General features: G+C 30.0%; 5 protein-coding genes and 1 long non-coding RNA gene across 8 annotated transcripts; 3 read left to right on the top strand and 3 right to left on the bottom strand.

Moving 5' to 3' along the window:
* Nucleotides 1-241: 241 nt before the first annotated feature.
* On the bottom strand, nt 242-10,679 carry alpha-Cat (catenin alpha). The gene is given in 10 exon segments (XM_085489159.1): nt 242-1,676; nt 2,267-2,442; nt 3,518-4,195; nt 4,268-4,873; nt 5,048-5,281; nt 6,316-6,342; nt 7,827-8,336; nt 8,338-8,560; nt 8,651-8,989; nt 10,467-10,679. Coding segments are annotated over 8 exon segments (2,760 nt in total). The 5' UTR covers nt 8,968-8,989; nt 10,467-10,679; the 3' UTR covers nt 242-1,676; nt 2,267-2,277.
* Nucleotides 10,680-10,818: 139 nt separating this feature from the next.
* Nucleotides 10,819-12,953, top strand: beta4GalT7 (beta-1,4-galactosyltransferase 7). Its single transcript, XM_029320329.2, has 5 exons — nt 10,819-11,582; nt 11,672-11,883; nt 11,971-12,194; nt 12,294-12,440; nt 12,538-12,953. The coding sequence occupies exons 1-5, from the start codon at nt 11,480-11,482 to the stop codon at nt 12,830-12,832; spliced, it is 981 nt and encodes a 326-aa protein (XP_029176162.1). The 5' UTR covers nt 10,819-11,479; the 3' UTR covers nt 12,833-12,953.
* Nucleotides 12,804-15,050, bottom strand: LOC114944445 (alpha-2-macroglobulin receptor-associated protein). Its single transcript, XM_029320328.2, has 7 exons — nt 14,725-15,050; nt 14,514-14,655; nt 14,266-14,436; nt 14,092-14,199; nt 13,882-13,993; nt 13,664-13,820; nt 12,804-13,432 (listed from the first exon to the last, which is right to left on the bottom strand). The coding sequence occupies exons 1-7, from the start codon at nt 14,926-14,928 to the stop codon at nt 13,229-13,231; spliced, it is 1,098 nt and encodes a 365-aa protein (XP_029176161.1). The 5' UTR covers nt 14,929-15,050; the 3' UTR covers nt 12,804-13,228.
* Nucleotides 15,031-18,648, top strand: LOC114944444 (DNA repair protein Ku80). 2 transcript variants are annotated; one of them, XM_029320327.2, is made up of 13 exons: nt 15,032-15,257; nt 15,464-15,574; nt 15,668-15,891; nt 15,989-16,114; nt 16,214-16,292; nt 16,369-16,506; nt 16,670-16,853; nt 16,932-17,065; nt 17,161-17,304; nt 17,387-17,529; nt 17,813-18,064; nt 18,155-18,317; nt 18,412-18,648. In XM_029320327.2, the coding sequence occupies exons 1-13, from the start codon at nt 15,237-15,239 to the stop codon at nt 18,421-18,423; spliced, it is 1,731 nt and encodes a 576-aa protein (XP_029176160.2). In that variant the 5' UTR covers nt 15,032-15,236; the 3' UTR covers nt 18,424-18,648. The 2 variants fall into 2 exon arrangements, with proteins under 2 accessions (XP_085345286.1, XP_029176160.2); XM_085489160.1 differs by lacking the exon at nt 18,412-18,648 and having other exon boundaries at nt 15,031-15,257; nt 18,155-18,329.
* Nucleotides 18,649-19,677: 1,029 nt separating this feature from the next.
* Nucleotides 19,678-24,500, top strand: LOC114944447 (uncharacterized). Of its 2 annotated transcripts, none has more exons than XM_029320331.2 (4): nt 19,678-19,736; nt 21,932-21,969; nt 22,419-22,667; nt 24,239-24,500. In XM_029320331.2, the coding sequence occupies exons 1-4, from the start codon at nt 19,733-19,735 to the stop codon at nt 24,344-24,346; spliced, it is 399 nt and encodes a 132-aa protein (XP_029176164.2). In that variant the 5' UTR covers nt 19,678-19,732; the 3' UTR covers nt 24,347-24,500. The 2 variants fall into 2 exon arrangements, with proteins under 2 accessions (XP_029176164.2, XP_029176165.1); XM_029320332.2 differs by lacking the exon at nt 24,239-24,500 and adding an exon at nt 23,051-24,030.
* LOC146720025 (uncharacterized) lies at nt 21,045-24,440 on the bottom strand. The gene is made up of 2 exons (XR_014926237.1): nt 24,228-24,440; nt 21,045-22,642 (listed from the first exon to the last, which is right to left on the bottom strand). It is a non-coding gene; the product is annotated as an uncharacterized LOC146720025 (long non-coding RNA).
* Nucleotides 24,501-24,675: the final 175 nt, after the last annotated feature.

Here is a 24,675-nt window from a genome sequence, read left to right as displayed (position 1 = left end):
TTTTTTGTCACACTTCTAGCAATTTTTTGCATTTGTGGTTTTCCTCGTGTCTGCTCTTTATTTTTTTCTGTAGCATTTAATGTATAGCATAAAGCGAAATATAGCTACATGTATTAAAATGTAGAAAGTTTTATCCATTCTTTTCTATCCCACATTTTATAATAAGAAAACGGCATTTGAATAATATATGAATAATTTTATATGAAAAACATACATATGTTAAATAATAAATAGATCCATATTATGAGAAAAGCATCACCTTATATTTGGCAGCATATCGATTACAGTATTTCAATCTTAAATGTAATTACAATATCATTAATACTTATCTCGATAATAAAAAATGAGGCAATGTCAATTTGTTACATAACATATTGACATCTATTTCGTGCCGTATAATCGATGGTTCGATTCATATAATTATAAAGAAATCTGCAATATATTATAATATAATAATATATGTATCAGAGTACTGAAATATAGTATGCTCTCTAAAAAATCGAAAGTAATAGAATTGTGTATTTAATGCATAGACAGATAATAAAAATCATATTGATAATAAAGAAATAATTTGATATAAAGAGTAAATATATAATCTTTACACTTTTTACCGTAAATATGAAGATTAAATTATAAATCCACAAATAATATCCGAGACTTCAATTTATCCTATTAGAGTTAACGAAATAAAATATAAATTTATATGTATAAAAGGAAATATAATTGCATTAATAAAGAAATAAATAATTCATAAATTGTATTCTTATATTTATTCTTAGAATCTATAGAATTCTTATATTTACGTTATCCCTCCATCAGCTCTTTTATAGACTTTTAAGGGAACCTACTTGAGAGAATGTAATCGTAATACTTGATATATATTATTTTTAAGAGACCTTTGTATATTACAAAATACGAAAAACATATCGTATGTATTTATAAATAGAAATAGGTATATATATATAAAGAATTATTCAATATATATAGAGCTGAATATATATTGCGCTCTGGTTTTCTTCTTTTGGCCTTTCATAGTAATTGAAATCTTATATTGCAAATATTACATTATATTGAATACAATATAATTAATATATATATATATATATATATTAACACACATCAATCTTGATATATGTTCGATTATTATTAAAATAAAATTGGTAATAAAAAGAATATTATCGTTGCTACGAACTACTTAAATAAAAACTGTAATTCATTTTTTTTCACATATTCTTATTCATCATCAGTTGCTTGTATATAAAAATTAAAAATAATATTCGTGAATAACTATATAATATATTTACTTATATACAAGTTAATATAGTAAATACTTTATAATCTGCAGTCTCTTTATTTCGATACAATACTGTGTCAATCCATGAGTTTCATTGATCTCTCGTATAAACTCAATTTTTTACAAAAAGATAAAGATAATAGAATTTTTTATAAAAAGAAAAATTTACAAAAATAAATTTCTAATCTAAATGCTATTACGTCAAAGTATTGATTTTAAAAAATCTAAATAATATACATCGAATAAAAATGACCAATATATAGTTGTATAAAATAATATAAACCAATAAGAGATATATTTTTATTGTCGAAAAATAAGTTAGTATGCAGGAAGTATTAGGATTCTTGTAAGTTGTCGCCTGAAATATATGTCACTCTTACAGCTAGAAAAATTGAATAGATAATATAAAGATTTTTCATTGTAGAAGTTAAAACTTTTAAATACAATCATACTGTACGGACTCGCAAACAAATATGATTTATAACACAAAATTCTTATTATCTTTAATTGTGCCCTGTAAGATTGAATATGATGATTGTGTATATGTATCTCAGCCTTTCTTAATTCGTACTACTGTAATTTTCCTCAGCCGCTAAAGCGGCTTCTCAACGTTGCATTGCTTATTTCTTGGGATTATGTATTATTCGCTTTTATTACGATTGTTTTCAATTAAAAACTAATAATTAACATACTTAAATTGTATATTCATGCATAACGTACCACGGAATGATCGACAACATTCTATATCATTTATATTTTAAACTTCATCGAAAATAAAATATCTTGGCCTTCTACTCTTGAAAGGTGATGCTGTATGTGTGTATATATATGTACACACACACATATATATATATATATATATATATATATATATATATATATGTGTGTATGTATGTATACATATATATATATATATATATATATATATATATATATATATATATATAAATACATTACTTTCCATTTACTTACATTGGCAGAGCTTATACGCTCTCGGTAGGGCTTTGAAATTCCGAAAGTGCATGTATAGGATTCTGTACCTTCTTTTGTGAACCTTTGCGCACTTTCGCTCTCACCTCTTCGGGTCTTTCGGGACGTACCAACGGTTTCTTCTCCGGAGCCTTCATCTTCCATATGACAATAGGAGACTAATTGGAAACACAAATAACAAATATGTATCGTTACATTATATTAAATATTAAAAAAAATATTATCTATATATTTTTATCATTCATTTTGTTCTTTCAGATTATATTAATGATTATATCAATTAAACGTTCAACATTATATTTTAATATATGTATTTACAAGAACAGCATAAATTAAATTAATAAACTTTTAAGTTTTTAATATTTAACACAGTACAATAATAATGTCAAATATAGTCTGTAACATTTGTGCATGAATGATTTATTATGTTATATATAGAATATAAAATAACATGTACTTACATACTGAAAGTCCACAATGTTAGTGTACAAAGATAAAAAAAAAAACATTATAAAATAATACAATGAATAACTATAGTATTTTATAATTTTATGATATTAAGACAGATATTATTAAACTTTTTTATTATTGTGTAATATTTTAATACATCTTTCAATGACTTTGTGAAGCATTTAATTTAAATCTCTATAATTGAGCAAGCTAATGAAAATTGAAAGAGGTATGATGATAAATTGTTTAATTTCAAATATGAGATTAATTGACTACAATAGCTGATAGCAATTAACAATATACTGAGACTTAATTGTGACTGAACTATTGTGGTTAAAACAGAATATCTATTCAAATTTTGTAAAAACAATTCCCTGAGAATTCCCTAATCTTTAATTTATTATAAGCGTCTTAAGTGTAATATTAATTATTTATTAAATAAATAAAGACTATTAATTTTTATTTAAATATTACTTATTAAAAAACTGAAGAATTTTTATAAAATTTTACTTAAAAACTTGATATTGAAATAGATCGTCAATAAAATTTTAATATAAACTTAAATATTGTAAAGATATGCTAGACATATGTTTTTAAGTGCTAAACAAGAGTAAAATTATCAAAAGGATAATTTATTTATAAAATTCTCTAAATCTCAAATTCCATAAGAATTCCCTGATTTTTCAAGATAAAACAAAATTCCTTGAGAATAGGTTTTAGAGTTTTCTCGGGAGTATAAAACACCCTGTTAAAAAATAATATATAAATGCGAATGAAACTTACTGTAACCGTGGATTGTCGTGGATATTTTGTAGACGCAACATAAGAAGCCTTCACCGTAAGCACAACAGCGTTCATCAAGTTTTTGGCAGCCTGTATGAGAGAGGTTGCGCTATCTAGGCCGGAGACGATCAATTCGCCGCTGATATTCTGCACATCTGCCTTCACCTTACTGGTAATATTCATCTGATGGCAATAGAGCGCTATGCGTTGCAAATATGCTAAGAGATCCTTCTTTGTGGAACTTTCCGGGCACTGATCGGCAATCTGTCTAGTCAGCTTGTCCAGTTTCGTGCCAGCTTCGGAGATTTTCTTCGCCGCGTTTATGACGTCCATGGTCGTCTTCAGGGGACCTCGACCACGAGTAAAGTCCGTCATCTCCATCATAATCATGCACATGTGCTTAGCGAGAACGATGATGTCATTGCCGGCATCATCCCATTTCGCCACCTCTTTATCGAACTTGAGTTTCTCGCTCTTGAAATATTCGACCTGCTGCAAGATCTTTTGCTTATCCTCTTCTGGCATCTTTCTCATTGCCTCACGAGCAGTCGTGATGCCACTGATCTCTGGATACTCGTCCACACCATGCTCCCCGGTCTGAGCGCTAGACTTGCTACGTGTCTCCAGCGTGTAATGCTCGTCCAGTTCCACATCTTCAGGATCCAAATCCTCGTCCGCCTAAAAAATGACAAAATTAAAAATAACAAAGAAGAGAAGCCGCGGAAACTTTCTCTTTGCAAATCTCTTTACCCTGTTCATGAGCACAGCGCGCCTGATCTCGCGAACTCCGTCATATACCAGTCTAGATGCGTCGATGAAATCATTCTCGTCTACTTCTTGCGCTGGATTGCTACGTAGAGCATTCACCGCCTCCTCAACTCGTTGCTCAAAGTTGGGCATTACTTGTTTTCTGAGAACCTTCACCGCCTCAAGAACTCGCTTCGTATAAATGCATGGCTCGTAGTTGTCCATCTCAGCTTGCACGACGTTGCACACTCTGGCGGAACGGCCGAGTATTGCACCTGCATGTCTGTCTAGAGTATCTGCGTCACCTGGACGCACTTGCAACGCCAAGACGCACTTGTTGACGTCGTCCAGGATATGATTCTCGGAAACCGCCAGAAAATCGTCGATAGTAGTGATATCGTCTACGGCCTCCGTTAATACACGCATCTGAGTCTCCCATGCCTGACGGAATACTTTCATATTTTCCTTCGCGACATCGGTGTTTCGCGCAGCCCACACACGCGCAGCATTGATCACCTGTGGACACAGATTCTCTATCTGCGCCGCAGCGTAACGCACCATCTTTACGCCATCTTCGTTGTTGGACATACTGCATACCAGATTCGCAACCTGTTCAAAAGAAACGAATTTTAATTTTATTGTATCGAAAATATTTCAAGAAGCTAAATATCAAATAAATTTTTCCCCTATTATTTTAATATATATGAAAATTATTTTTATATATTATATATTATTTATATATTATATATATATATATATATATATATATATTTTTTTTTTTACCTCCACCAGTTTATTCGCATGTTCAGTGAAAATAAGCGCATACTCTTCCACTTCCTTGATCCAACCTTTTTCCGCTGCTTCATACAAAGCCTGTAACGGCGCGCTTGTTTCCAGAAAACTATCCGATACGTGATCCACCACAGCTTTGCGCAATTGTCTGCGAAGATCACGGGTCTTTCTGCACATGTGATCTATTGCTCTTTCTAAGCCTTCAGATTGTTCCTTGACGCCCATCTGTTAACATATATTCGTCGATTAATTTTATACAAACTCGATAAAATATTTTTGTACTTTACAGCTGTAAATGATTGATTGTTCAATATTCAACATCGTTATTGTTAATTTAATCCGTTCTGTATTACAGAAAAATATTAATGTATTATTGTAAAAAATAATATATAATATTACTAAAATAATGTTATATATTAATTTAAATATCTAAAATATTAAATAATGATGATTAGGAGATTATGGTTTTAACAGCATATTTGTAGTAAGCAGTATTTACAAATTAAATATATACAAGGTATCTCAAAGATACATGCCAAGCCATTTTTTACTTACACATTTTTTGATAAATTCAAAATCAATATTTAACAAAAAAAAGTCAATTGATATTTTTTAAGTTATAAGCAATTAAAAATATAATTAAATGCTTTATTTTAATATATAAAAAAATAAAACTTTAATCTCTACTTAATTTCAAAATATCCAAAATTGAACTCATTATTTGAAACAAATAATAAGTTTCTTCGGCATTTTCGTTAAGGAAAAAGTGATCCCAAAATTAATTTAAGTATTTACACACGAAAAGTGGCCTGATAAATCTAAAATATGATATATGTGTGTGTATATATATATACATATATATTATTTAAAAATTGGTATATGTATATAATTATACAGTACACTAATTCTCTACAGTTATGCTAATCTATCGTTTCGTTCTTTGCATTTTGATTTTAGTCATCATTTTATAAAACTGTCAAGTGATATATATTAGTTATTTAATATTCATATATAAAAGTAAATTATATATGAGTGTTGGAAATTAGGAAACTAATTATTAAAACAGGTGAGCACACAGCTAATAATCTAATGATTAGTGCTGATTATTGTGTATAAAAAGTATGCGAAAGTATGATAGTGTGTGAGAAATCTAAGGTAACGTGTATATGTGTATTAAAAAACCCACAGAAAAAGTAATTGTTTAATTAATATGCAACAAAAATACAAAGAAAATGTAGGATTATTTCTCGCATATTTACCCGTTTCCCACCCCGAGCACGCTGTAACTGGCCATCACCAACAAAAACAAATCAATAGAATATTGTTTCAATAATTATAAAGAATAAATGCATATTTTATGAATAAATGACTATAGTGTGTAAAATTATATAATGTAAAACAAGAAATAAAATGTTTAAAATTGGAATAAACATATGTGTTCATAACATTAAATGTTATAAAATTCCAAATCACTGAATAAACACTTTATTTCAGAGAACAACACAACAAAGGTAAACTATTGTTTATATGTAATCGTGTTTATTTTATATATTCAAAAAAATAAGAAATTATAGGGTGTCTATTCAAATTTTGTAAAAAAATTCCCTGATAAAAATAAAAATATAAAAAAAAAGATAAAAACATAAAACAAAAAATAATTTATTATGAATGTCTCAGGAAATATTAATATATTTTAAATTAATGATTTATTAAATAAATAAAGAAATACTAATTTATTTATTATCTATTAAAAATTTAAACAATTTAATTTATCAATCAAATTTAATATTGGACGCTAGTGGTAAAAATAAACTTGGCAAACTTGATTTCGACGTAACTAGCAATTTTATTTAATTCTTTCACGACGTTTCGACCATCTGGTTGTGGTTGGTCCTTATCAAGTAAAAATTCTATAACATAATATTACACAATCGTTTTTACCAATGTTGAAACATCCAAGAAACTATCTAAATGTTAAGTTAATAATATTAATATAAATTTTATAAACATACCCATTAATTAAACTGAGATTAACGCAACATCACACCGGTCTTATTTAAAATTAATAGTTAAAAGTTAAAAGAGGAACACGTCCCATCGCTATGATGTTTCGTCAACGACTAACTTTGAAACGCGACACTAAACAATCTTTATTATTTTGTCGTAAACATTTGTCAAATTCTCAGAAACGTCGTGAAAGAATTAAATAAAATTGCTAGTTACGTCGAAATCAAGTTTGCCAAATTTAATTTATATAAGATTTTGATACTAAAAATAGATTGTCGATAAAAATAATTACATAAAATTTTAATAAAAACTTAAATATTGCCAAGATATGCTAGAACACGTTTCTTAAATGCTAAATAAAATAAAATTAACAAAAAGATAATTTAAAAAAAATTTCCTGAATCGAATTCCATGAGAATTCTCTAATTTTTCAAGCTTGAACGAAATTTCCTGAAAATACCAGGTTTTCAAAGTTTTTCCCAGGAATATACACCCTGAATTGATTTTACTTAGGCTGATTATCATTATTCAAACGATTTACATTAATCTAACATTTTATTATTCAAAAAACCAAAATTCAAAAAAAATAATTAACTTAGCATCAAATTGTTCTCTAATCATGATGTTATAGTTGATATATTCGTATCTATTCGTATTTCCTAGTAAAAAAATCTATCCTCCTTTCACATTCCTTTGATATAATTCTGTTATTATTCGCACATTTCTTTTTTCGTTTTGTACAATTATAATCATCTTTACTCACGTTGTTCATGTATTCACTCAGGAGATCCTGAAGTGCTTGTCTGACCGCGTTACACTCAGCAACAATGCGCTCTCTACGTTCGTCCCTAGTGCACGATGAATCTGCCATCAATGCGGCTCCGCTGATAATACTTTCCAATCTCTCCTCAAGACTCGGTCGTGTACGGACCTCGTTGTACGCGAGCGGAGACATCACCATCCTCTCGTCAAAGTCATCCAACGCGGCGGCCAACTCGCCTGGACCTTCATAAGGATGCTGACTGTCCGGCGGAGTTTTCCCTTGAGCAACGTCGTTTATTGTATTTACGGCTTCGCACACCTGCTTCAACACGTAATCACGATTCGCCTTAGCCGCCGCAAGATCAGGATGCTGCACGAATACCTTCGACGCAGTGAGCAGCATGGTGGAATGTTTCTTTAGAACGGCTCGAGCAGCCGCCAAATCGTCTCTCAGTTGCGGATCCTTCAACTCATGCTGACGTTTGGCTGCTTGATGGATCAATTCAGCGGCAGTTTCTGCCAAATTCCTTGATATTCTGAATTAATTCACCCTGCGAGGAGGCGTTCTTCAACTTTTTCAGATCATCCTCTACCACATACAACGATTTCAAGAGCAAATGAACGTCCACCATGTCTGCTAGAATAAGCAAACGTGTCACCGCTGACAATAAATTCCTTGCGGCGCGCACCATATTACCACGTTTCAACGACGAACATGGATCCTCAGAAAATTCCCTGTACAAATGATTTAAATGAGCATGTAATATAGCAAAAGTATAACGTAATATTCATATTTATAAATGTAATAAATGAACTGTTACATACCTAGCAGCAATGCTCATTGCTGCACCTGTTTTCCTGACTTCTTCCACAGCGCTTAACATTTCTGCTGTAATGTCTGGATTTTCATAAGCGATCTTTTCACCTTTTTCAATAAAATTGGTAGTTGCCTTTTCTACAGTTCCGACAAGCGCGCTAGCCCTCTTCGATTTTCCTTTCTTCTTCTTGCTGGGACCTTTTGTATTCACTAACGTGGTAACTTGAAGTACAAGTGGCTCTAACGTTTTCTCTACAGACATAGTCCGTATTTCCAAGTTTTTGGGATCCCATTTCAAAGTAATTGGCCCAAAGTGATCAGACATCTTTATGATATCAATATTTATCCTACAATTACAAAAATATATCATTATTTCTATTTTGTTGCATGCATGCCTAAAGTATTTTAAAATGTTCTCAAAAATTTCTGATATGTAAATCATGCAATGTTTATAAATATAAAAATATTTTTGATTAATTAATGTTCAATATATAAAGATTCCTAAAATTGATTCTATTAATTATTAACAAAATAATAACAGTCACAGACAGAATGTTTCAGATTTTTTATACAAACACTAGTAGCTTTTATACATAAAAATTTTTAAAAATGTTATATAAATATAAGTTCCAAAATTCTTTATTAGAGTTATAGCAAAAATTCGAACTTGTTATATCTTGAAAACACAAATATGAATCTTTAATTACTGTTAAGAAATCTTCGAGATATTCTTTAATAGAAGCCTTACATTCTCTACACAAACCATACATAAAATGAATATGTACTCGTCATTTAAAAAAAAATTGATCTTTTAGGATAATATACTAAAAGATATTGCTTATTACTAATATTCAAAACTCAGTCAAGTTTTCATGATCACCTTTAAACTTAATCATTTTAAATAGTAAATATAACTAGAGGAAATAGATAAGATAGACATTATTGAACGACTCATCATTTATGTATGCAGTGTGTCACTTATCTAAGTATAGCAAGACTGTATTAATTTTTCATATAAATTTCTAACTTTTGTTACAAGTTTTTAATAAAGCAGTTTGAGACCTGTTTATAAAATACATTTTCTTTATTTTCTGCTCATAGAACATACTACTAAGGTATAGATGAAAAAATCAAAGATATCGTATAATAGATGCATTACTCTTCTTGACCCAAAAATATTGAATCACTTGCTCATGCATTTTTATAAGTCTTCTTTTCTTAATTATAATTATCTATCATAAATTTCACAATTTAAAAACGCAATCATCTTCATTTGATTTAATTCTAACAGGTATCATATATTCAGAATGAGACTAATATATATTCAGTTTTCCACTCAATTAAAACAAGTATTAGACACTTTTCAGATATTAATCTCTATTTTCATACACCCATACACCCATATTACTTAATAATCTTTCCACTTTCTTAAAATATTCGAAATATATTAAAATTAGAAAAGAGCAGACTCTATCGATTCTGCGACAATTCAGGATCATAAAATTACCGAATTGGAATAATTGTGCCAGCTGTCTGGTATGTCAAATAAACGTAAATATCGTCGACTGTATCCTCCTGCTGAATTTCTCAGCCAGCGCGTGTGAACGGGAAACTGAATCACTGCGACTGATAACAATACAATCTTATCGTTCTATTCTCGTCCGTGAAATTTCGCAATACATTTAACCTTGCAGATAAAAGGAGCGTTCTTTCGCACACGTATAGGGCGAGGAACTCAAGGAAGCGGCAGGCGACGAGAAGGTATCGCACAAGGACGAAGAAGGTGGAAGGGAGAATTCGAGGGAGGACGAGAATCCGGCCTACCTGCATCAAAATAGAAAGAGCTCTCGGCTGGCGCGATTTTTTCTCCCTCGTCGTCAACAACAGCCTCGTGCGAAACGTGACGATAATTGGCGAGAAATTGGCAACAATTAAACGAAACCCGATCGCGAGAACAGAGAGACCAAATTTTCCAACGATGTATCACCCCGTTGGCATCTCGCTTACGCCTCGAGTTTCTGACGTCATTATTTCCGCTTGAGAGACCGACGCGCATGCGCCCGCTCCCGCGAGTTGTCATTAGGCGAGGCCGGTTTTTCGCGCATGCGCGTTCAAGAGAGAGAGAAGGATCCGAGCGAGAGAGAAAGCGAAGGAGAGGGAGAAGAACGAACGGACCTATAATTTTCACGGGAAATTTTAGAACGGATCTACGGAATGTGCACGAACGTGCGAATCGGTGCGAAAAGGTGACCCGGAGCAACCTCGAGCGTTCGCGAACTGTCAAATTACGAGTGACAGGTGACAGATCCTCCGCTCCGCGAGATGACATAAATCACTCGTTTCTTAGACGAGCGTCGATAAGACACAACACGATGCTGCACGAATTTTGCATGAATTTTATTTCGTCGACGAAGGAGCTCGTCCGTTGAATAAATAATAATTCGTCGTATAAGACGGAAAAAAGAGAAACGATGCGAGAACGATCACCGGAAGAAATCTTCAAGAATCTCTTCATATCATTTTAAAAAAAACATGCGTTTCTCTCGTACAAGATACTCCTCGTATCTTACAATAATTTCACGTTGAAATTCATTCGCATATTTACATTGTTGATCGGCAACTGTGTGCAAAATTTAAGGGTTGAACTGTGGATTATTATTATCTTTGCACCTCTCCCTATTTTCACATTGTTCTAAGTGAATATATACTTAATATAGAAGTTTTTATGAAAAAATAACTCTTTCCAAAGAAAAGGATGCCATTAAAAAAAATATTAAAATAGAACAAGACACAATTCTTTGTTATGAGATTTTCTTTTCGTAAAGATTATATTCAGTATGGATAATATTTGGAAAAGTGTCAGATTTAAATACATCTTTGCTTGCATCCTGATCACCTTTGTCACATCGTGTATAATCAGCATATCTCCCATCAGCATTGGTTAGTTATTGAAAATATATAATTCAGAGTTAAGTTCAATATTTTTTTTTAAAACATTAAGAATTTATACGAGATTTTGTTTATTTCAGATGAATGCAAGTGTGATACAAATGCACAATCAGGTCAACATCTCAAACAACTGACCGATGAGATTAATGGACATAAAAAAGAATCTGAGCATCGATTAGCTCTACTGGTACCATTTAGAGATCGTTTTGAAGAACTGCTAATATTTGTACCACATATGCAGAAGTTTTTAGACAAGCAAAATATAGATTATCATATATTTGTGTTAAATCAGGTATTATATAATAATAATGTGCAAACAAATATTGAGAGTGTGGACAAAAACTCTTCTTAAGTTATTTTTATACATTGTATTTTCCAGATGGATAGATATAGATTCAATAGAGCATCTCTTATAAACGTAGGCTTTTTGGAAACAGAGAAAGCATTTGATTACATTGCAATGCATGATGTAGATCTCTTGCCTATGAATGATCAATTATCGTATGCATATCCAAGTAGAGGACCACATCACATATCATCACCAGATTTACATCCCCGGTATCATTACAATGCCTTTATTGGTGGCATCCTGCTCATTAAAAGGTGTATTTTAAATCCTGATAGTAGATATATTGAGAGATATTGAATATATAAACTTATTTAATACATATGTAATATGTAAATATATATGTGCTTTTATAGAGAGCATTTCATACAAGTAAATGGTATGTCCAATAAATATTGGGGATGGGGATTGGAAGATGATGAATTTTATCTTAGATTGAAAGAAGCTAGTCTAAGTCCCAGTCGTCCGCAAAATGTATCAACAGGAGTGCATAATACATTTCAGTAAGTATCATTTTATTGGAAGAATATTATCAAATGCTATATGTATTGTGAATTGTAAAATGAAACCGTCAATTGTTACATGAAACATATATTACAGGCATATACATGACAGAAGTCATAGAAAAAGAGATACAACAAAGTGTTACAATCAACGGGAAGTTACTAGAAAACGAGACCGACAGACTGGCTTGAATAATGTTTCATATAAAATACTGGATACAATTAAGATGACTATATCGGATATTCCTTTAACAGTGATCAACATCTCTCTGCTGTGTGATAAATCAAGTACACCTTGGTGTGAATGTGAGAAACTAGTCGCATCAAAGGATCAAGGGAGATCAAAAGAGAAAAAAAAAATCCTTAATAGTAAACTCGCCACTCGATTGTAATTATTTAGTAATTTAATTATAATTAAAATATTATAAAATGTATTCAAGCAACACATTCACAATTCTTCCAGCTATTATGTATTTGACTCATTGTTAGCTAAAAATAAAACACTTTCCTATAGGTTTTTTTCATTCATTACACTGTAATTCATACTCTTTGTAAAAAAATTCAGTTTATATTACACAAATGCAATTCATAATAGTTTAGATATAATATAAATCTATTAACTTGTTATTTTTAAAAAAATATTTGATAAAAGTTATTGCTAAAAATATTAATTTATTTGAATATAAACATTTTTATTTCCTAATTTATTTTATAATAATCTTTTCTATTTGTATATATTTTTAATAAATTAACATCTTTTGATATTTTGTAAATGGTGTTTCTTCATCTTACAATTCTGTATGCTTTTGCATGATTTTGGTTTCTAAATCCATATGAAGTTTTTGTACTGTTCTAACATGTTTTTTTATATGTTGTTCGTTGGTCGAATTATCTAAATCGTGAAGCTGCCCTTTTCGTGCTGCTTCCAAAGCTCCTTCAGTATGCAGATGTCGCAATTTAAGTAACCTTGATTCATAATGCAAAAGTTCCTCCTATAACAGATACATATTTATATTGATGTTAGTATTATAATTAACATGTGCATGTCAAATTTATTTATAATCTAACTTATGAAAAAAATGTTACACAATTCTTTAAAAAAAAACAGCAAAATTATGATTATTTAGCATTCAATTAATTATTGCTACAAATGTGTATATAATAACAAATTAACAAGAAAAAAAATTTGATTGCAATTATTGCTGTTATTATTATTATAATACCTTTAAAGATGCTAATTCTTCAGAAGAGAATTTTGCTTCCAATGCTATTTTCCACAGTCCTTGTACTTTTGGTTCTATAAAGTCTTTATGATTTGGTCCCTTTGCAGTAAGTCTGTCTAAGCGATCAAATCCATTTCTCAGTTCCAAATGTCTTTCTCTGAAATATAGAAATAATAATAAAAGAGCACAAGTCTATACATATAAAATATTCCATGTACCGAAGTAAATTTGTTTTTTCCATATGACTTAATTTCTTGTCTGGTACATTATTAGACAATTCCTCCTCTTCTTCTAACAGATTCCACTTGTCTGATTTAAGATGTAATGCATCTAAAAATATTAAATGTATGTATATATATATATATATGTAAATTGTAATAGAATAAATTATATAACAGAATAAATTATATCTATATAAAAAAACTAACTTTCAGCTTTTTCTGAATCTTTAGACTGTTCTTTCAATAAACTCAAGTATTCATTCACTTTTTCTTGATGATGTTGAAATTCTTGTTTTAAAGTCTCAAGCTCCTCATCTAAAATACAAAAATTATAATAATAAATATAAAGTTGTTTTTCCATTTTATATAAAATATACATACCAGTAAAACCAGCCATTTCAGCTTTAGCCCATAATTTGTTTAGTCTTATATCCTTAAACATATCTTTGGCAACATAATTACTACCATCATTCAGTGCTTTGTGTACTTTAAGTAATTTTGGATCTTCTGTTTCAGCAAAATGTTCCAGTAAATCATACGTGCTCATTATTCCTATAATAAAGATTATGTAAGATTAAAGTTCTGCGAAAGATAAAGCAAATAATAATAATAAAGTAACACAAAGTTACCAATGAGCTTCTTTCTTAAACGTGCTTCTTCCAAGCCCTCAGGATCTTTTCCATCGGATTTGAAGTGTTTGTAAGCTATTTCTTCTTTATCATGAATCTTCAAATCACTAAAGATTGATTGCAGTTTACTGTCTGTTAAACGCTAAAATGAAAAAAAATTTGTATGTATATATATTTTTTTAATTCTATTTCATTATAATCTGTAACTTACGTTTTTCGCTTTAACCCAAAGTATATTTAATTTTGCCATCCTAAATGGCTTATCCAAGTCCCTGAGAGAAATTGAAAACTGCGAAGAGTCTACATCTTTAGGTTTATTTGCCTCCATGGAGTATTTATTTTCTCCTACGCTAGTATGAATTGACAGCAGACCCAAGTTTATTAACAGAATGCATTGTGCGTTTAGAAGAATCATTTTTATATTTTACTGGAAATTAATCTGAAAAGACACGTGTCACGTCTTCACAGCTGATGCATAAGGAAAAAGTAAAATTTATTTACGCCGTGATCGTAGCATTAATATCACGTAACACGTCGTAATCAGGTTGGGCTATGTTTGGTTCTTCCATTTAAATTTCGTAAAACCGTCCGGTATATCATGTCGAATTCAAGGAATGTCAATTGAGATACAAAGATAATCCAATTAATTAAAATCGTGGAAGAAGGAAGAAGAATACAAAGATACGATTAAATTTGTGGATTTGAAATAATTTTCACAGAAAGATGCCTCCAAAGAAATTGAAGGTTGTGTTTGTATATGTAAATAGTATTTTTTTTTATTAAAGATTTCTTGTTTGATAAACCACTTGATAAGACGATCTAAAATATGACTATATAATGCAATTAAGGCAGATTACACATATATATAATTTTCTAATTTATATTGAATAAACTTTATTAAACAATGTTTTATTGTATAATAAGTTTATTATTTTTGTTTTGTTATGTAGGAAAGCATAATTTTCCTTGTAAATGTCGGAATTATTCGTCATGGTAGTCAAAACAATTCACAATTGCTAGATAAAGCAAAGTTTATTCTTAAACATATTATTCAAAAGAAGGTATGTTTCTTTACATCGTACTATTATAATAATAGTTATATTCTTGTATCTATATGTAAATTTCTTTTTAATCATGAAAGTAATCTTGTCTAGATATTTTTACGTCCAAAGGATGAAGTAGGAGTAATATTAATGGGATCAGATAACAGTAGAAGCAACAGTGTCATAGAATTTGACAATATACAAGATTTATGTTCCATGCAAGTTGGAAACTGGAATTTGATAGAAAACATTGAGAAATTACAAACCACAAATCAGCATTGTTCTTGGATGGAAGCAATTTATGCTGCGATTGAATATATTAACCATGAATGCTTGTAAGTATATCTAATAATATAAAATATTGATTGTTCGTAAATATATATCAAATTTATTGTTTGTAAATACATATCAAATTTATTTTTTTTATTTCAGAGACAAATCTGAAAAGAAAATAATCCTGCTGTCTGATTTCAATGAAGAAGAAGATGTTGTAAATCAGTTCAAAATGAAAGATATTGCAAAGACATTAAGTTCAGAGGATATTTCACTCATAGCAATGTACGTACATTAAATTAATTTTCTGATTTTGTAGCCGATTATTCTTAACAGTTAATAACAATCAGAAATTAAAATTAAAAAATGTATGATATATTGCAGCGGAGAAAGAGCACTGGATAATATAGATGAAGATTCTCAAACAGCCAGTGAAGCATTACTTATAAATGTTTTGCAAGAGGTAATTCAAGCAAATATACATAACACAATCTTGTATGAGATAAATAATATTTAATATAATATATAACATTTTGTAGATTAATGGTCAATATCTCACTTTTGAACATGCTATGGCAGATGTACGCTTTTATAAACGGCCATCGACTAAACCGATGCCATGGTGCTGTCACATGGAATTAGGCGATTTTCACATACCGATTGCTGGAATTTCTAAAGTAAAATCAACTTTATACATAAAATAATTAATCACAAAAATACACACATACATATATGTATTATAAAATATTTTTAATATATAATATATATATATTTTTATATATTTATTTTATATATATATATATATATATATATATATAAAATTCATATTTATATTACAAGATGCCAACAGAAGTAAAGTTACCAGAAATGATACTGATGGGAAAGACAAGTACATCCGATAATCCGGATCAGGAAGTACCGATTAAGAATGTCGCACAATGGACGGATAATAATAGGACTATTCATACACAAGAGGATATTATCCGTGGTTATGTGTACGGTGGCAAGTCTATTCCGGTTTCGGGTAATTTAAATTTTAATTTGTAGTATATTTTGCTCTTTTAATATAGATTTAAATGATTGATGAATATGACGATTGTAGATGAAGCTAAGAAGGGAATGACTCCCAAAACTAATGAAAAATGTTATAAGATACATGGTTTTTCCGCAAGAGAAAGCATTCGTATGGAATATTGGTTATCAGATGGCTCATATGTTATTGTACCTGCTAATGAGGTATAGATGGCAAAATTATTTCTGTCATTACATGTAATTATCATAAAATATCACTGATGTAATAATTTAAAAAATTAATAAAAAATTCTTTACAGTCGGTAAGTGCACCATTTTACAGTCTGGTGCAAGCCATGGTTGAAGAGAATGTAGTCGCTATAGTGGAGAAGGTCTACAGGGCAAACACTGAAGCAAACATGGTTGCATTATTTCCGAGCGTTGATGTACCAAATGAACCTTGGGTGAGAAATCTTTTCAGTGTCTTTTATTTTTTACTATTGCTATTTACTTTTGAATTATCAAGTAATAACATATTTCTTACAGTGTCTTATTGAGATCGGCTTGCCATTCGAGCGAGATTATGGTGCGATAGCACAGAGACCCTTGAATTTTGTGAAAAAGCAATTATCAAAGGAACAAGACAATGCTATCGACGACCTGTTAACTTCTTTAGAATTACCTGATGCGTAAATATATATTAAATATATATTTAAATTAAATACATATATTAAAATATATTCATTACATATACAGTTTGAGTTAAATATTTTATTTTATTAATATTTTATTTATATAGTTTAAATTAAATATATATTAAAATTGATAAATATGTATTTAATACATTTAATGTATTCAAATTATATATAATTTTATATATAATTATAATTTTAAATTTATATATATATATATACATATATACATATATATATATATATAAATCATAAAGTAATACTATTGAATTTTTCACAGTGTTGACGATGACGCAATTGATGTTAGCGAAAAATATTTACCGGGATATATGCCAGATCCTGGAGCGCAACATATGTGGGATATGCTATCAGCTCGTGCGCTAAATCCAGACAAGCCATTGCCACCTATTGCCGACGATGTAAAAAATCTTGTAGAGCAACCCGACTTTCTGAAAGAAAAATGTGGACCGGTTACAGAAAGGATAAAAAAATTGATCTCCTTAGAAAAGAAGCAACCTCTTAATATTAGGAAGTGAGTATTCTTGATCAAAATTAAAATTTATACTCTGAATTCAATACGAATTCAGCATGAATTATTGATAAATGTACATTTTACTTTCAGGCGTAAAAGCTCAAACGAAAGAGATAATGAACGATCTAATAACAGTGACGTAATAATACCAAAATCAGTTAAAACAGATGAAAAAAATATTTCAAAAGAAAATAATGATGAACCGAAGAATATGATTTCTTCTAATGAATGCAATTTTAACTTTGATGAAATTGTGAGTATATAAACTTTCATTTATATTTAATTGCAATTTTTAAATACATGCATATATATAGTCGAGTTTTATAAAATTATAAATATTATTACAGGGTGATATGTAAGAAACTGGCAGTATGTAATCTATATATGGTATTTGCATTTTTATAATTTATGCTTTTTTAATTGCGGCGTGGAAAACTTAGAGAGAGAAAGAGAGAGAAGCATAGTTTTATATTGAATTTAATTAAAATTTATTTTTTAAAAATGAAAATGTATACATGCGTATATGAATATATAATATATGTAATATATTTAATGAGAAATGTATACAATTAATTTTTCCAGAATAGTAATTTTTAATTTTCGTTATATCTCGAGAGTGCCAAAAGTAACGATGACGTTATCATCGAATAAGGGAAACATGAAGACGCTTGTGCCCACATAACGCCCACCTTGTTCTCCTCAATTTACCAAAAATTTATTGATCTTAAACACTATTCCCTATATTTAAGGAATAATCGAATATGATTTACATATAAATTTAACATATATAAGATAGGCAATTATGATTTACATATTTATAAATATTATATATGTGTGTGTGTGTGTGTGTGTGTGTGTGTGTGTGTGTGTGTGTGTGTGTGTGTGTGTGCGTGCGTGCGTGCGTGCGTGTGTGTGTGTGTGTGTGAAATTGCAATTTTATTCGAGAAAATTAAATATTAACTAATTAATGTGTATAGTATATTTGCAGATAGGCTTTTGCAATGTACCGCCTTCATTCATTTAACTTTTCAATTATTCCATTGATTCGATTCACGAGGATAATGATTCGACGATTAATTCTATATTTATAAAAGGAAAGAGACGGTCAGTTGCTTGTGAAACGCGCTATTTCTCGTCAACGACTTTCACATTTGAGATACTCTATACTCAGCGATGGATCAAGGTATGTTAAGGCCCTAAACGCAACATTATCTGATATATAATATCGCCACATATACATTCAGATATTTTTATCTCACATTGAAAAATATCTTATTTTTAAATTATATACTCTATAACAAATTAGATATTTTTATCAACAAATTATAGATACTCTTATTAAAAATCTTAATAATTTGTACATATAATAATGACAATAAATATTTTAAATTTTAAATTGTTACAATAATAATAGTATGAAATAATTCAAAATTTAATTAAAATATATATCAAATATTTATATTTATTTATTATGATATTTCATTAATGATATATTCTTTTTGCTAGGTCTCCCTTCCTTTTATGCACAAGGCCCCGGATGTGGATCCATAGCGTACTATCCAACAAACGGTCCTCGAGCAGAGAGGACGCGGTGATTCAGTCGACGAGAAGACGTTGCGTCGTGAAGATCAACAGGTGCGAACGAACGTTCATCGTCGGAGAACAACCATGGGTAAGTCGAAGGAGACCTGGTTGACTCAGCTGATTTCTTTTGGACACCTACGCAATTCACATCCTAACGAAAGCTGATGGAATATTGGATAACAGGACATTACGACCCACGACGCGCTGTGCTGGAATTTTTACTCATCTGTCGTGAAGAACCATCCTAGATTCTTCCTCGAGCACGCGTATGTGCATGTATGCCGTCATCATGTAAATTTTAACACTTTTCTTTGCGCTCGAATAATTTCACAACAATCCATTTTCATATATCAAATACATTAAAAATACGTAAAGATGTTCAAGAGGAGATTTTGATTTTTTACAAATATTTGATTATCTTTTGAATATTTTTTTTCTAATATTATACATTTATATTTTCTGATTTAGGGTATAAATATCTGAAAAAAAATTATCGAACGATATCAATAACTTTCTCTCTTGGATACTAAAATACAGAAAAATGTAAAATTATTCGAAGTATAAGTCTTTATATTAAACATATAATTATATTTTATTTAATATATGTATATATAAAGATACTTATACTTTAGATATTGTATATTTTTTATACGATATTCTTGGATAATTAAATTTTGAATTATTACATATATTGTAACAATCAAACTTTTTAAAATATTTATTACTATTAAATATATAATAATTATTATTATTAAATATATATTTATTAATATATCCAGGAGAGGAAGTCAAAATGTGGCTCGGGGTAATTTCTCTTTGAGATATACATATACAATAATATCAGAATACAGAAAAAATACCTATCATACTTTATATTAATATTAAATAATGTAGTTTTTAGATGCTTCTAATCAATATTAATCTTTAATATCGTTATTTAATATTCATTATTTTGCTAAACATCTGAAATTAACAATGTGCACAGACGATAAAAAATATGACAAACTTGAAACATTTTATATGCAATTTAAATTATGCATCTCGAGCGCAACGAAAGTGAAAAGTAATTTAATGAAACTTTCTGCAAAATCAAGTCAAGCATGAGGAAATTGAAATATACCGGAAAAAAATAAGAAATTCTGGGCCATTAAATTTAAATTATACAACTATTACAATCTATTTTGCTCCGTAAAATATCACGGATAAATCTCTCGTGATAAAAATGTCACGTTCGAATGCATCCCAATGTACGTTCGCAACATTTTGCAATCATGTGTATTTCATTTATCAAAATATCAGCAATATTTCTTTTTCGAATGAATGCTTATTGAAATAAGCAATATTTCTTTTTTTTAGAAATACGAGAATAATAAGCCTGCATTTTCTGACCCGTAAAGAGATTTATCTGACGATTCGGCGATGTGTGACGCGAAATTTATTTCAATGCACCGACCTGCAACTGACCAGGACACGCTGCATACACATATGCATGCTATTGCGTAAATAACGGGGAAAGTCTTGTAGAGCCACGTTAATGTCAAAAAGCCGAGACGCTTCGATTAATTTTGGGTCAGCGTGAAATAAGAGAAACCTTTCGTGACGCTTCGGAGTAGACTCTGGCCGTTGACCATGAAAAAAAAACACGTGCAAACGCGCGATGCGAGAAGATATGCTCGAGACGGTAAACACTGACCTAGAAGTGAAAAGTGTGTGGAAACGCGCGTATGTTAATTGGCTTGCGAGAGGAAAAAAATAATGTACGTCACTCTTATCGAGGCTCGTAATCGTGTAATTATGCGACTAGAAGAAAAATTATCTAAATCTAGATCTTAATTAATGGAAATCTGAAGGTGATTGTAAATGAGGAGTTTTTTGCGAAAAGATGTAAGAATATCTCAGAAATAAGTTGCTTAATAAGGATGAATTATAAAATTATAAAATTCTCATTCAACTATTTGAACAATTTGCCAATCAAAAAAAAATAAAAGAAATGATCGAATAATATATTTATTTAAAAATATAAATTAACGAATACAAAAAATGAAATCTTTATAAAGGAATTGTATACTTATTGTTAACGCTATGTTCTTACATTTTTGCAATATACTTTGTTTTTTTAATGACAATGAATCGTAAGGTTTTACTTACGCAAACTCCGATCACTGTCAGCTCAATATTCCGGATCCTTTCTCTATATCTTTTTCCCTTTTTTTATTGGTGCACTATGTTGTGTAACTATAATTTTTTCACGTTGACTCACCTTTTTATTTTATTTATTCGCAGGGAACATTTACGTCTGCAGCCTGCTCGTCGTATTCGCGGTAAGTAGCCGGACTTTCATTCGTTGCGAGACGCATGCACTTCTGAATGCATTTTCTTCAGCTTCCCGGAAGTCGATCGTTTTCTCCGCAAACGCACACATGTCATTAACGTGGGAGTTTTCTGTGCAGAAAGCTGAAACGTCAACGATTCGTTGGATAGGGAATCCGTGGTTAATTAGTCAAAATTGTACACATAAATAACGCTTACTAATTCTCGAAATAAGTGCGAGAAACTTCCTCTAGCGTAAAATTAAAACACATTCCTCTCCTTTCCATTGCAGCTAATTTTTAAACATATATAATAATTGCAACCATTTATCATTTTACACAGCGTCTCGTAAATAACATTGTAATGTTATAATTTTCCAAATTACACATCAAAAAAGGAAGCCTCGTCAGTCGTATACGATAATATTAAAAAGAAATTTTACTCATATTTATATTTTCAGGCGCTTCTCGTCGCGGTGCAATGCGGCGATATAATGCGCAAGAGCATCGTCTTCGACAAGAATACTCCGGATGTGTTTTACTGTCCGCAACACAAACCGATCGGCTTCGAGAAGATGCTGGTCAAGGCGAGACCGCTCTCTAGGCTTTGCCAGTTTGAAGGTCGCCCGATACCAGAAGATTACAAGAGTGATTGCTATAACGACGTGGACGAAACTGAGTACGCCTGCAAGGAAAAGTATAGAATTATGGTACGTGTTACATTTATATATTTCCCCGCAAAATCGCTGGATAAATTCACCGTTTGTATGATTTAAAGATACTAACACCGAGAATATATTATTAAAGATATCATTTAGAGAGAAATATTCCAAGTTTATACAAGATATATTAAAAAAGATTATTGCTCACCCCTGTTAAAAGTTTGCAAATTTATTTGATTTTTAATTAAATTGAAGTGTTATTAATTGCTTATATAGAATAAAACGCTTTAAGAGCTTGCACATGGCAATCAAGATTAATTATTAATAAGAAAATTAATCATGCTTAAGGAAAAAATAATTTGCTCGACCCGTGTCATCATTGTAACATCGTCGCATGTAACGAATTTGGTGTCGGTTTTTTCTCGTTACAGAAGCGATTCAGTAATCCGGATGGGGATGCAAAAGCCATTGACAACGACTACGACGAGAAATAGAAAAACGATGAGAATGATGTTGCACGACCGCGATCCACGCAAATCATTAAACTCAAATAAAATCAAAGCCACATTACTAATGTTCGGGGCTGCTGCATCATCGAGAGAAAGGACAGCTTTCAACATTTATTATAAAATAAACTTAATTTAGAAATAAATTTACATATAGTATAAAATAATATTTACCACGACATAGATAAATTCATGGTTGTTGCGTAAATCGATTATCCATTTCTTTATATTATATAATAATTAATATATATTATTTGTATTACATTTTTTGTTGTACACATATATGCTTCTAACGAGTATATCAATAATCAATAAATTATGCCACATGTAATACTCAAAATGAAGAAGTGGATAATAAAGAAATAATTAATATGTGAGCGAAATAAATGTATCACAAAAATGACGAAAAACTATTCTAATTATAAATTTTTCTAGAAATTTATAAAAAATGATAAAGTCAATGTTCTACATTTGTCAAGCTTTTTTAAAGGAGGAATTAAAATTTGTATAACATATTAATAAAACTAATCGCATATAATGGATGAACTGGGCAAATTAATTTTTATAACATTAATAAAATTAACCACACAATGGATTAATTCTCTGATGAAAGTTAGTTAAAATATAGTTGTTTTCAAATCTGAATTTAATTGTCAGTTATGTTTAGTAAAGCCATATTACTGAATTTATTCTGCAAGGTGATTTAATCGTAAATATTATTCTAAAAGGAATTGATCGCATCTGACAATTCATAATAAAATCTATAAAAAAAAAAAGATCAGAATAATCTCGTTAATGGAAATCAAAGTTGTACAATTTTTCCGAATCTCCGAAAAAAATTGTTAATTATTTCCATGTCGTACGAAAATCACATATAAGTAAATAAAATATTTGCTAAATAGACATTGTGCTCTCTCTCTCTCTCTCTCTCTCTCTCTCTCTCTCTCTCTCTCTCTCTCTCTCTCTGTTATATTCATTGTTTTTTGTCTCAATATCAAGGAATGCATCGAAATAAGAATACGTGATGCATAATTCTAAATTATCATTCCACATCAATTATTTCTGCTAATATACATATATTATATTGTGATTAATGAACGACCTTTGTTTTAGACGAGACTTCATCCACCGGGTAGCGACACGCCTTATAACGGGACACGCCTATTCAAGTTCTTAGCCTTCAATAAAGATTTACCGTATGCGCAAAAGAATCAGGTGTAGAGAACAGCGGCCGTACCGTTTCAAGGACGATAAAATGTAAATGAATGTGATTAAAAATATTAGCGCCGGAACATTTGCTGCATTATAAATTTTTAATGTTTATATATTATTTATATATATTATATATATATATTTTGTTTTTACTTATTCATGAGATGCTTTTATTGTATTTAATAATTTTAACAAGTTTTACTAATAAAACTATATATATATATATATATATATATATATATATATATATATATGAGCTATTACGTATAAACATATTTTTTATTCAAGTGAGAAAACAAAATTGAAAATAAATTATTTTATAAAAACTATCAAAGTAT

Source organism: Nylanderia fulva, unplaced genomic scaffold (genome assembly GCF_048542155.1).
Source record: "Nylanderia fulva isolate GAGA-0341 unplaced genomic scaffold, ASM4854215v1 Scaffold8, whole genome shotgun sequence".
NCBI classification, from domain to species: domain Eukaryota; kingdom Metazoa; phylum Arthropoda; class Insecta; order Hymenoptera; family Formicidae; genus Nylanderia; species Nylanderia fulva.
The sequence above is the reverse complement of the archived record's forward strand: the minus strand, read 5'-3'. Positions and strand labels throughout refer to the sequence as shown.

Excerpts from the sequence above, each read along its gene's own strand:
- beta4GalT7 (XM_029320329.2), top strand. The coding sequence starts at position 11,480 with ATGGATAATATTTGGAAAAGTGTCAGATTTAAATACATCTTTGCTTGC. Across the intron at positions 12,195-12,293 it reads GGCATCCTGCTCATTAAAAG|AGAGCATTTCATACAAGTAA; the intron begins GTGTATTTTAAA and ends GTGCTTTTATAG. Across the intron at positions 12,441-12,537 it reads GGAGTGCATAATACATTTCA|GCATATACATGACAGAAGTC; the intron begins GTAAGTATCATT and ends CATATATTACAG.
- LOC114944445 (XM_029320328.2), bottom strand. The coding sequence starts at position 14,928 with ATGATTCTTCTAAACGCACAATGCATTCTGTTAATAAACTTGGGTCTG. Across the intron at positions 13,821-13,881 it reads GAAAAAACAAATTTACTTCG|AGAAAGACATTTGGAACTGA; the intron begins GTACATGGAATA and ends TCTATATTTCAG. Across the intron at positions 13,433-13,663 it reads AAGAATTAGCATCTTTAAAG|GAGGAACTTTTGCATTATGA; the intron begins GTATTATAATAA and ends TATCTGTTATAG.
- LOC114944444 (XM_029320327.2), top strand. The coding sequence starts at position 15,237 with ATGCCTCCAAAGAAATTGAAG. Across the intron at positions 15,892-15,988 it reads TATATTAACCATGAATGCTT|AGACAAATCTGAAAAGAAAA; the intron begins GTAAGTATATCT and ends TTTTTATTTCAG. Across the intron at positions 16,854-16,931 it reads CAAGTCTATTCCGGTTTCGG|ATGAAGCTAAGAAGGGAATG; the intron begins GTAATTTAAATT and ends TGACGATTGTAG.
- LOC114944447 (XM_029320331.2), top strand. Across the intron at positions 21,970-22,418 it reads GCCTGCTCGTCGTATTCGCG|GCGCTTCTCGTCGCGGTGCA; the intron begins GTAAGTAGCCGG and ends TTATATTTTCAG. Across the intron at positions 22,668-24,238 it reads AGGAAAAGTATAGAATTATG|ACGAGACTTCATCCACCGGG; the intron begins GTACGTGTTACA and ends CCTTTGTTTTAG.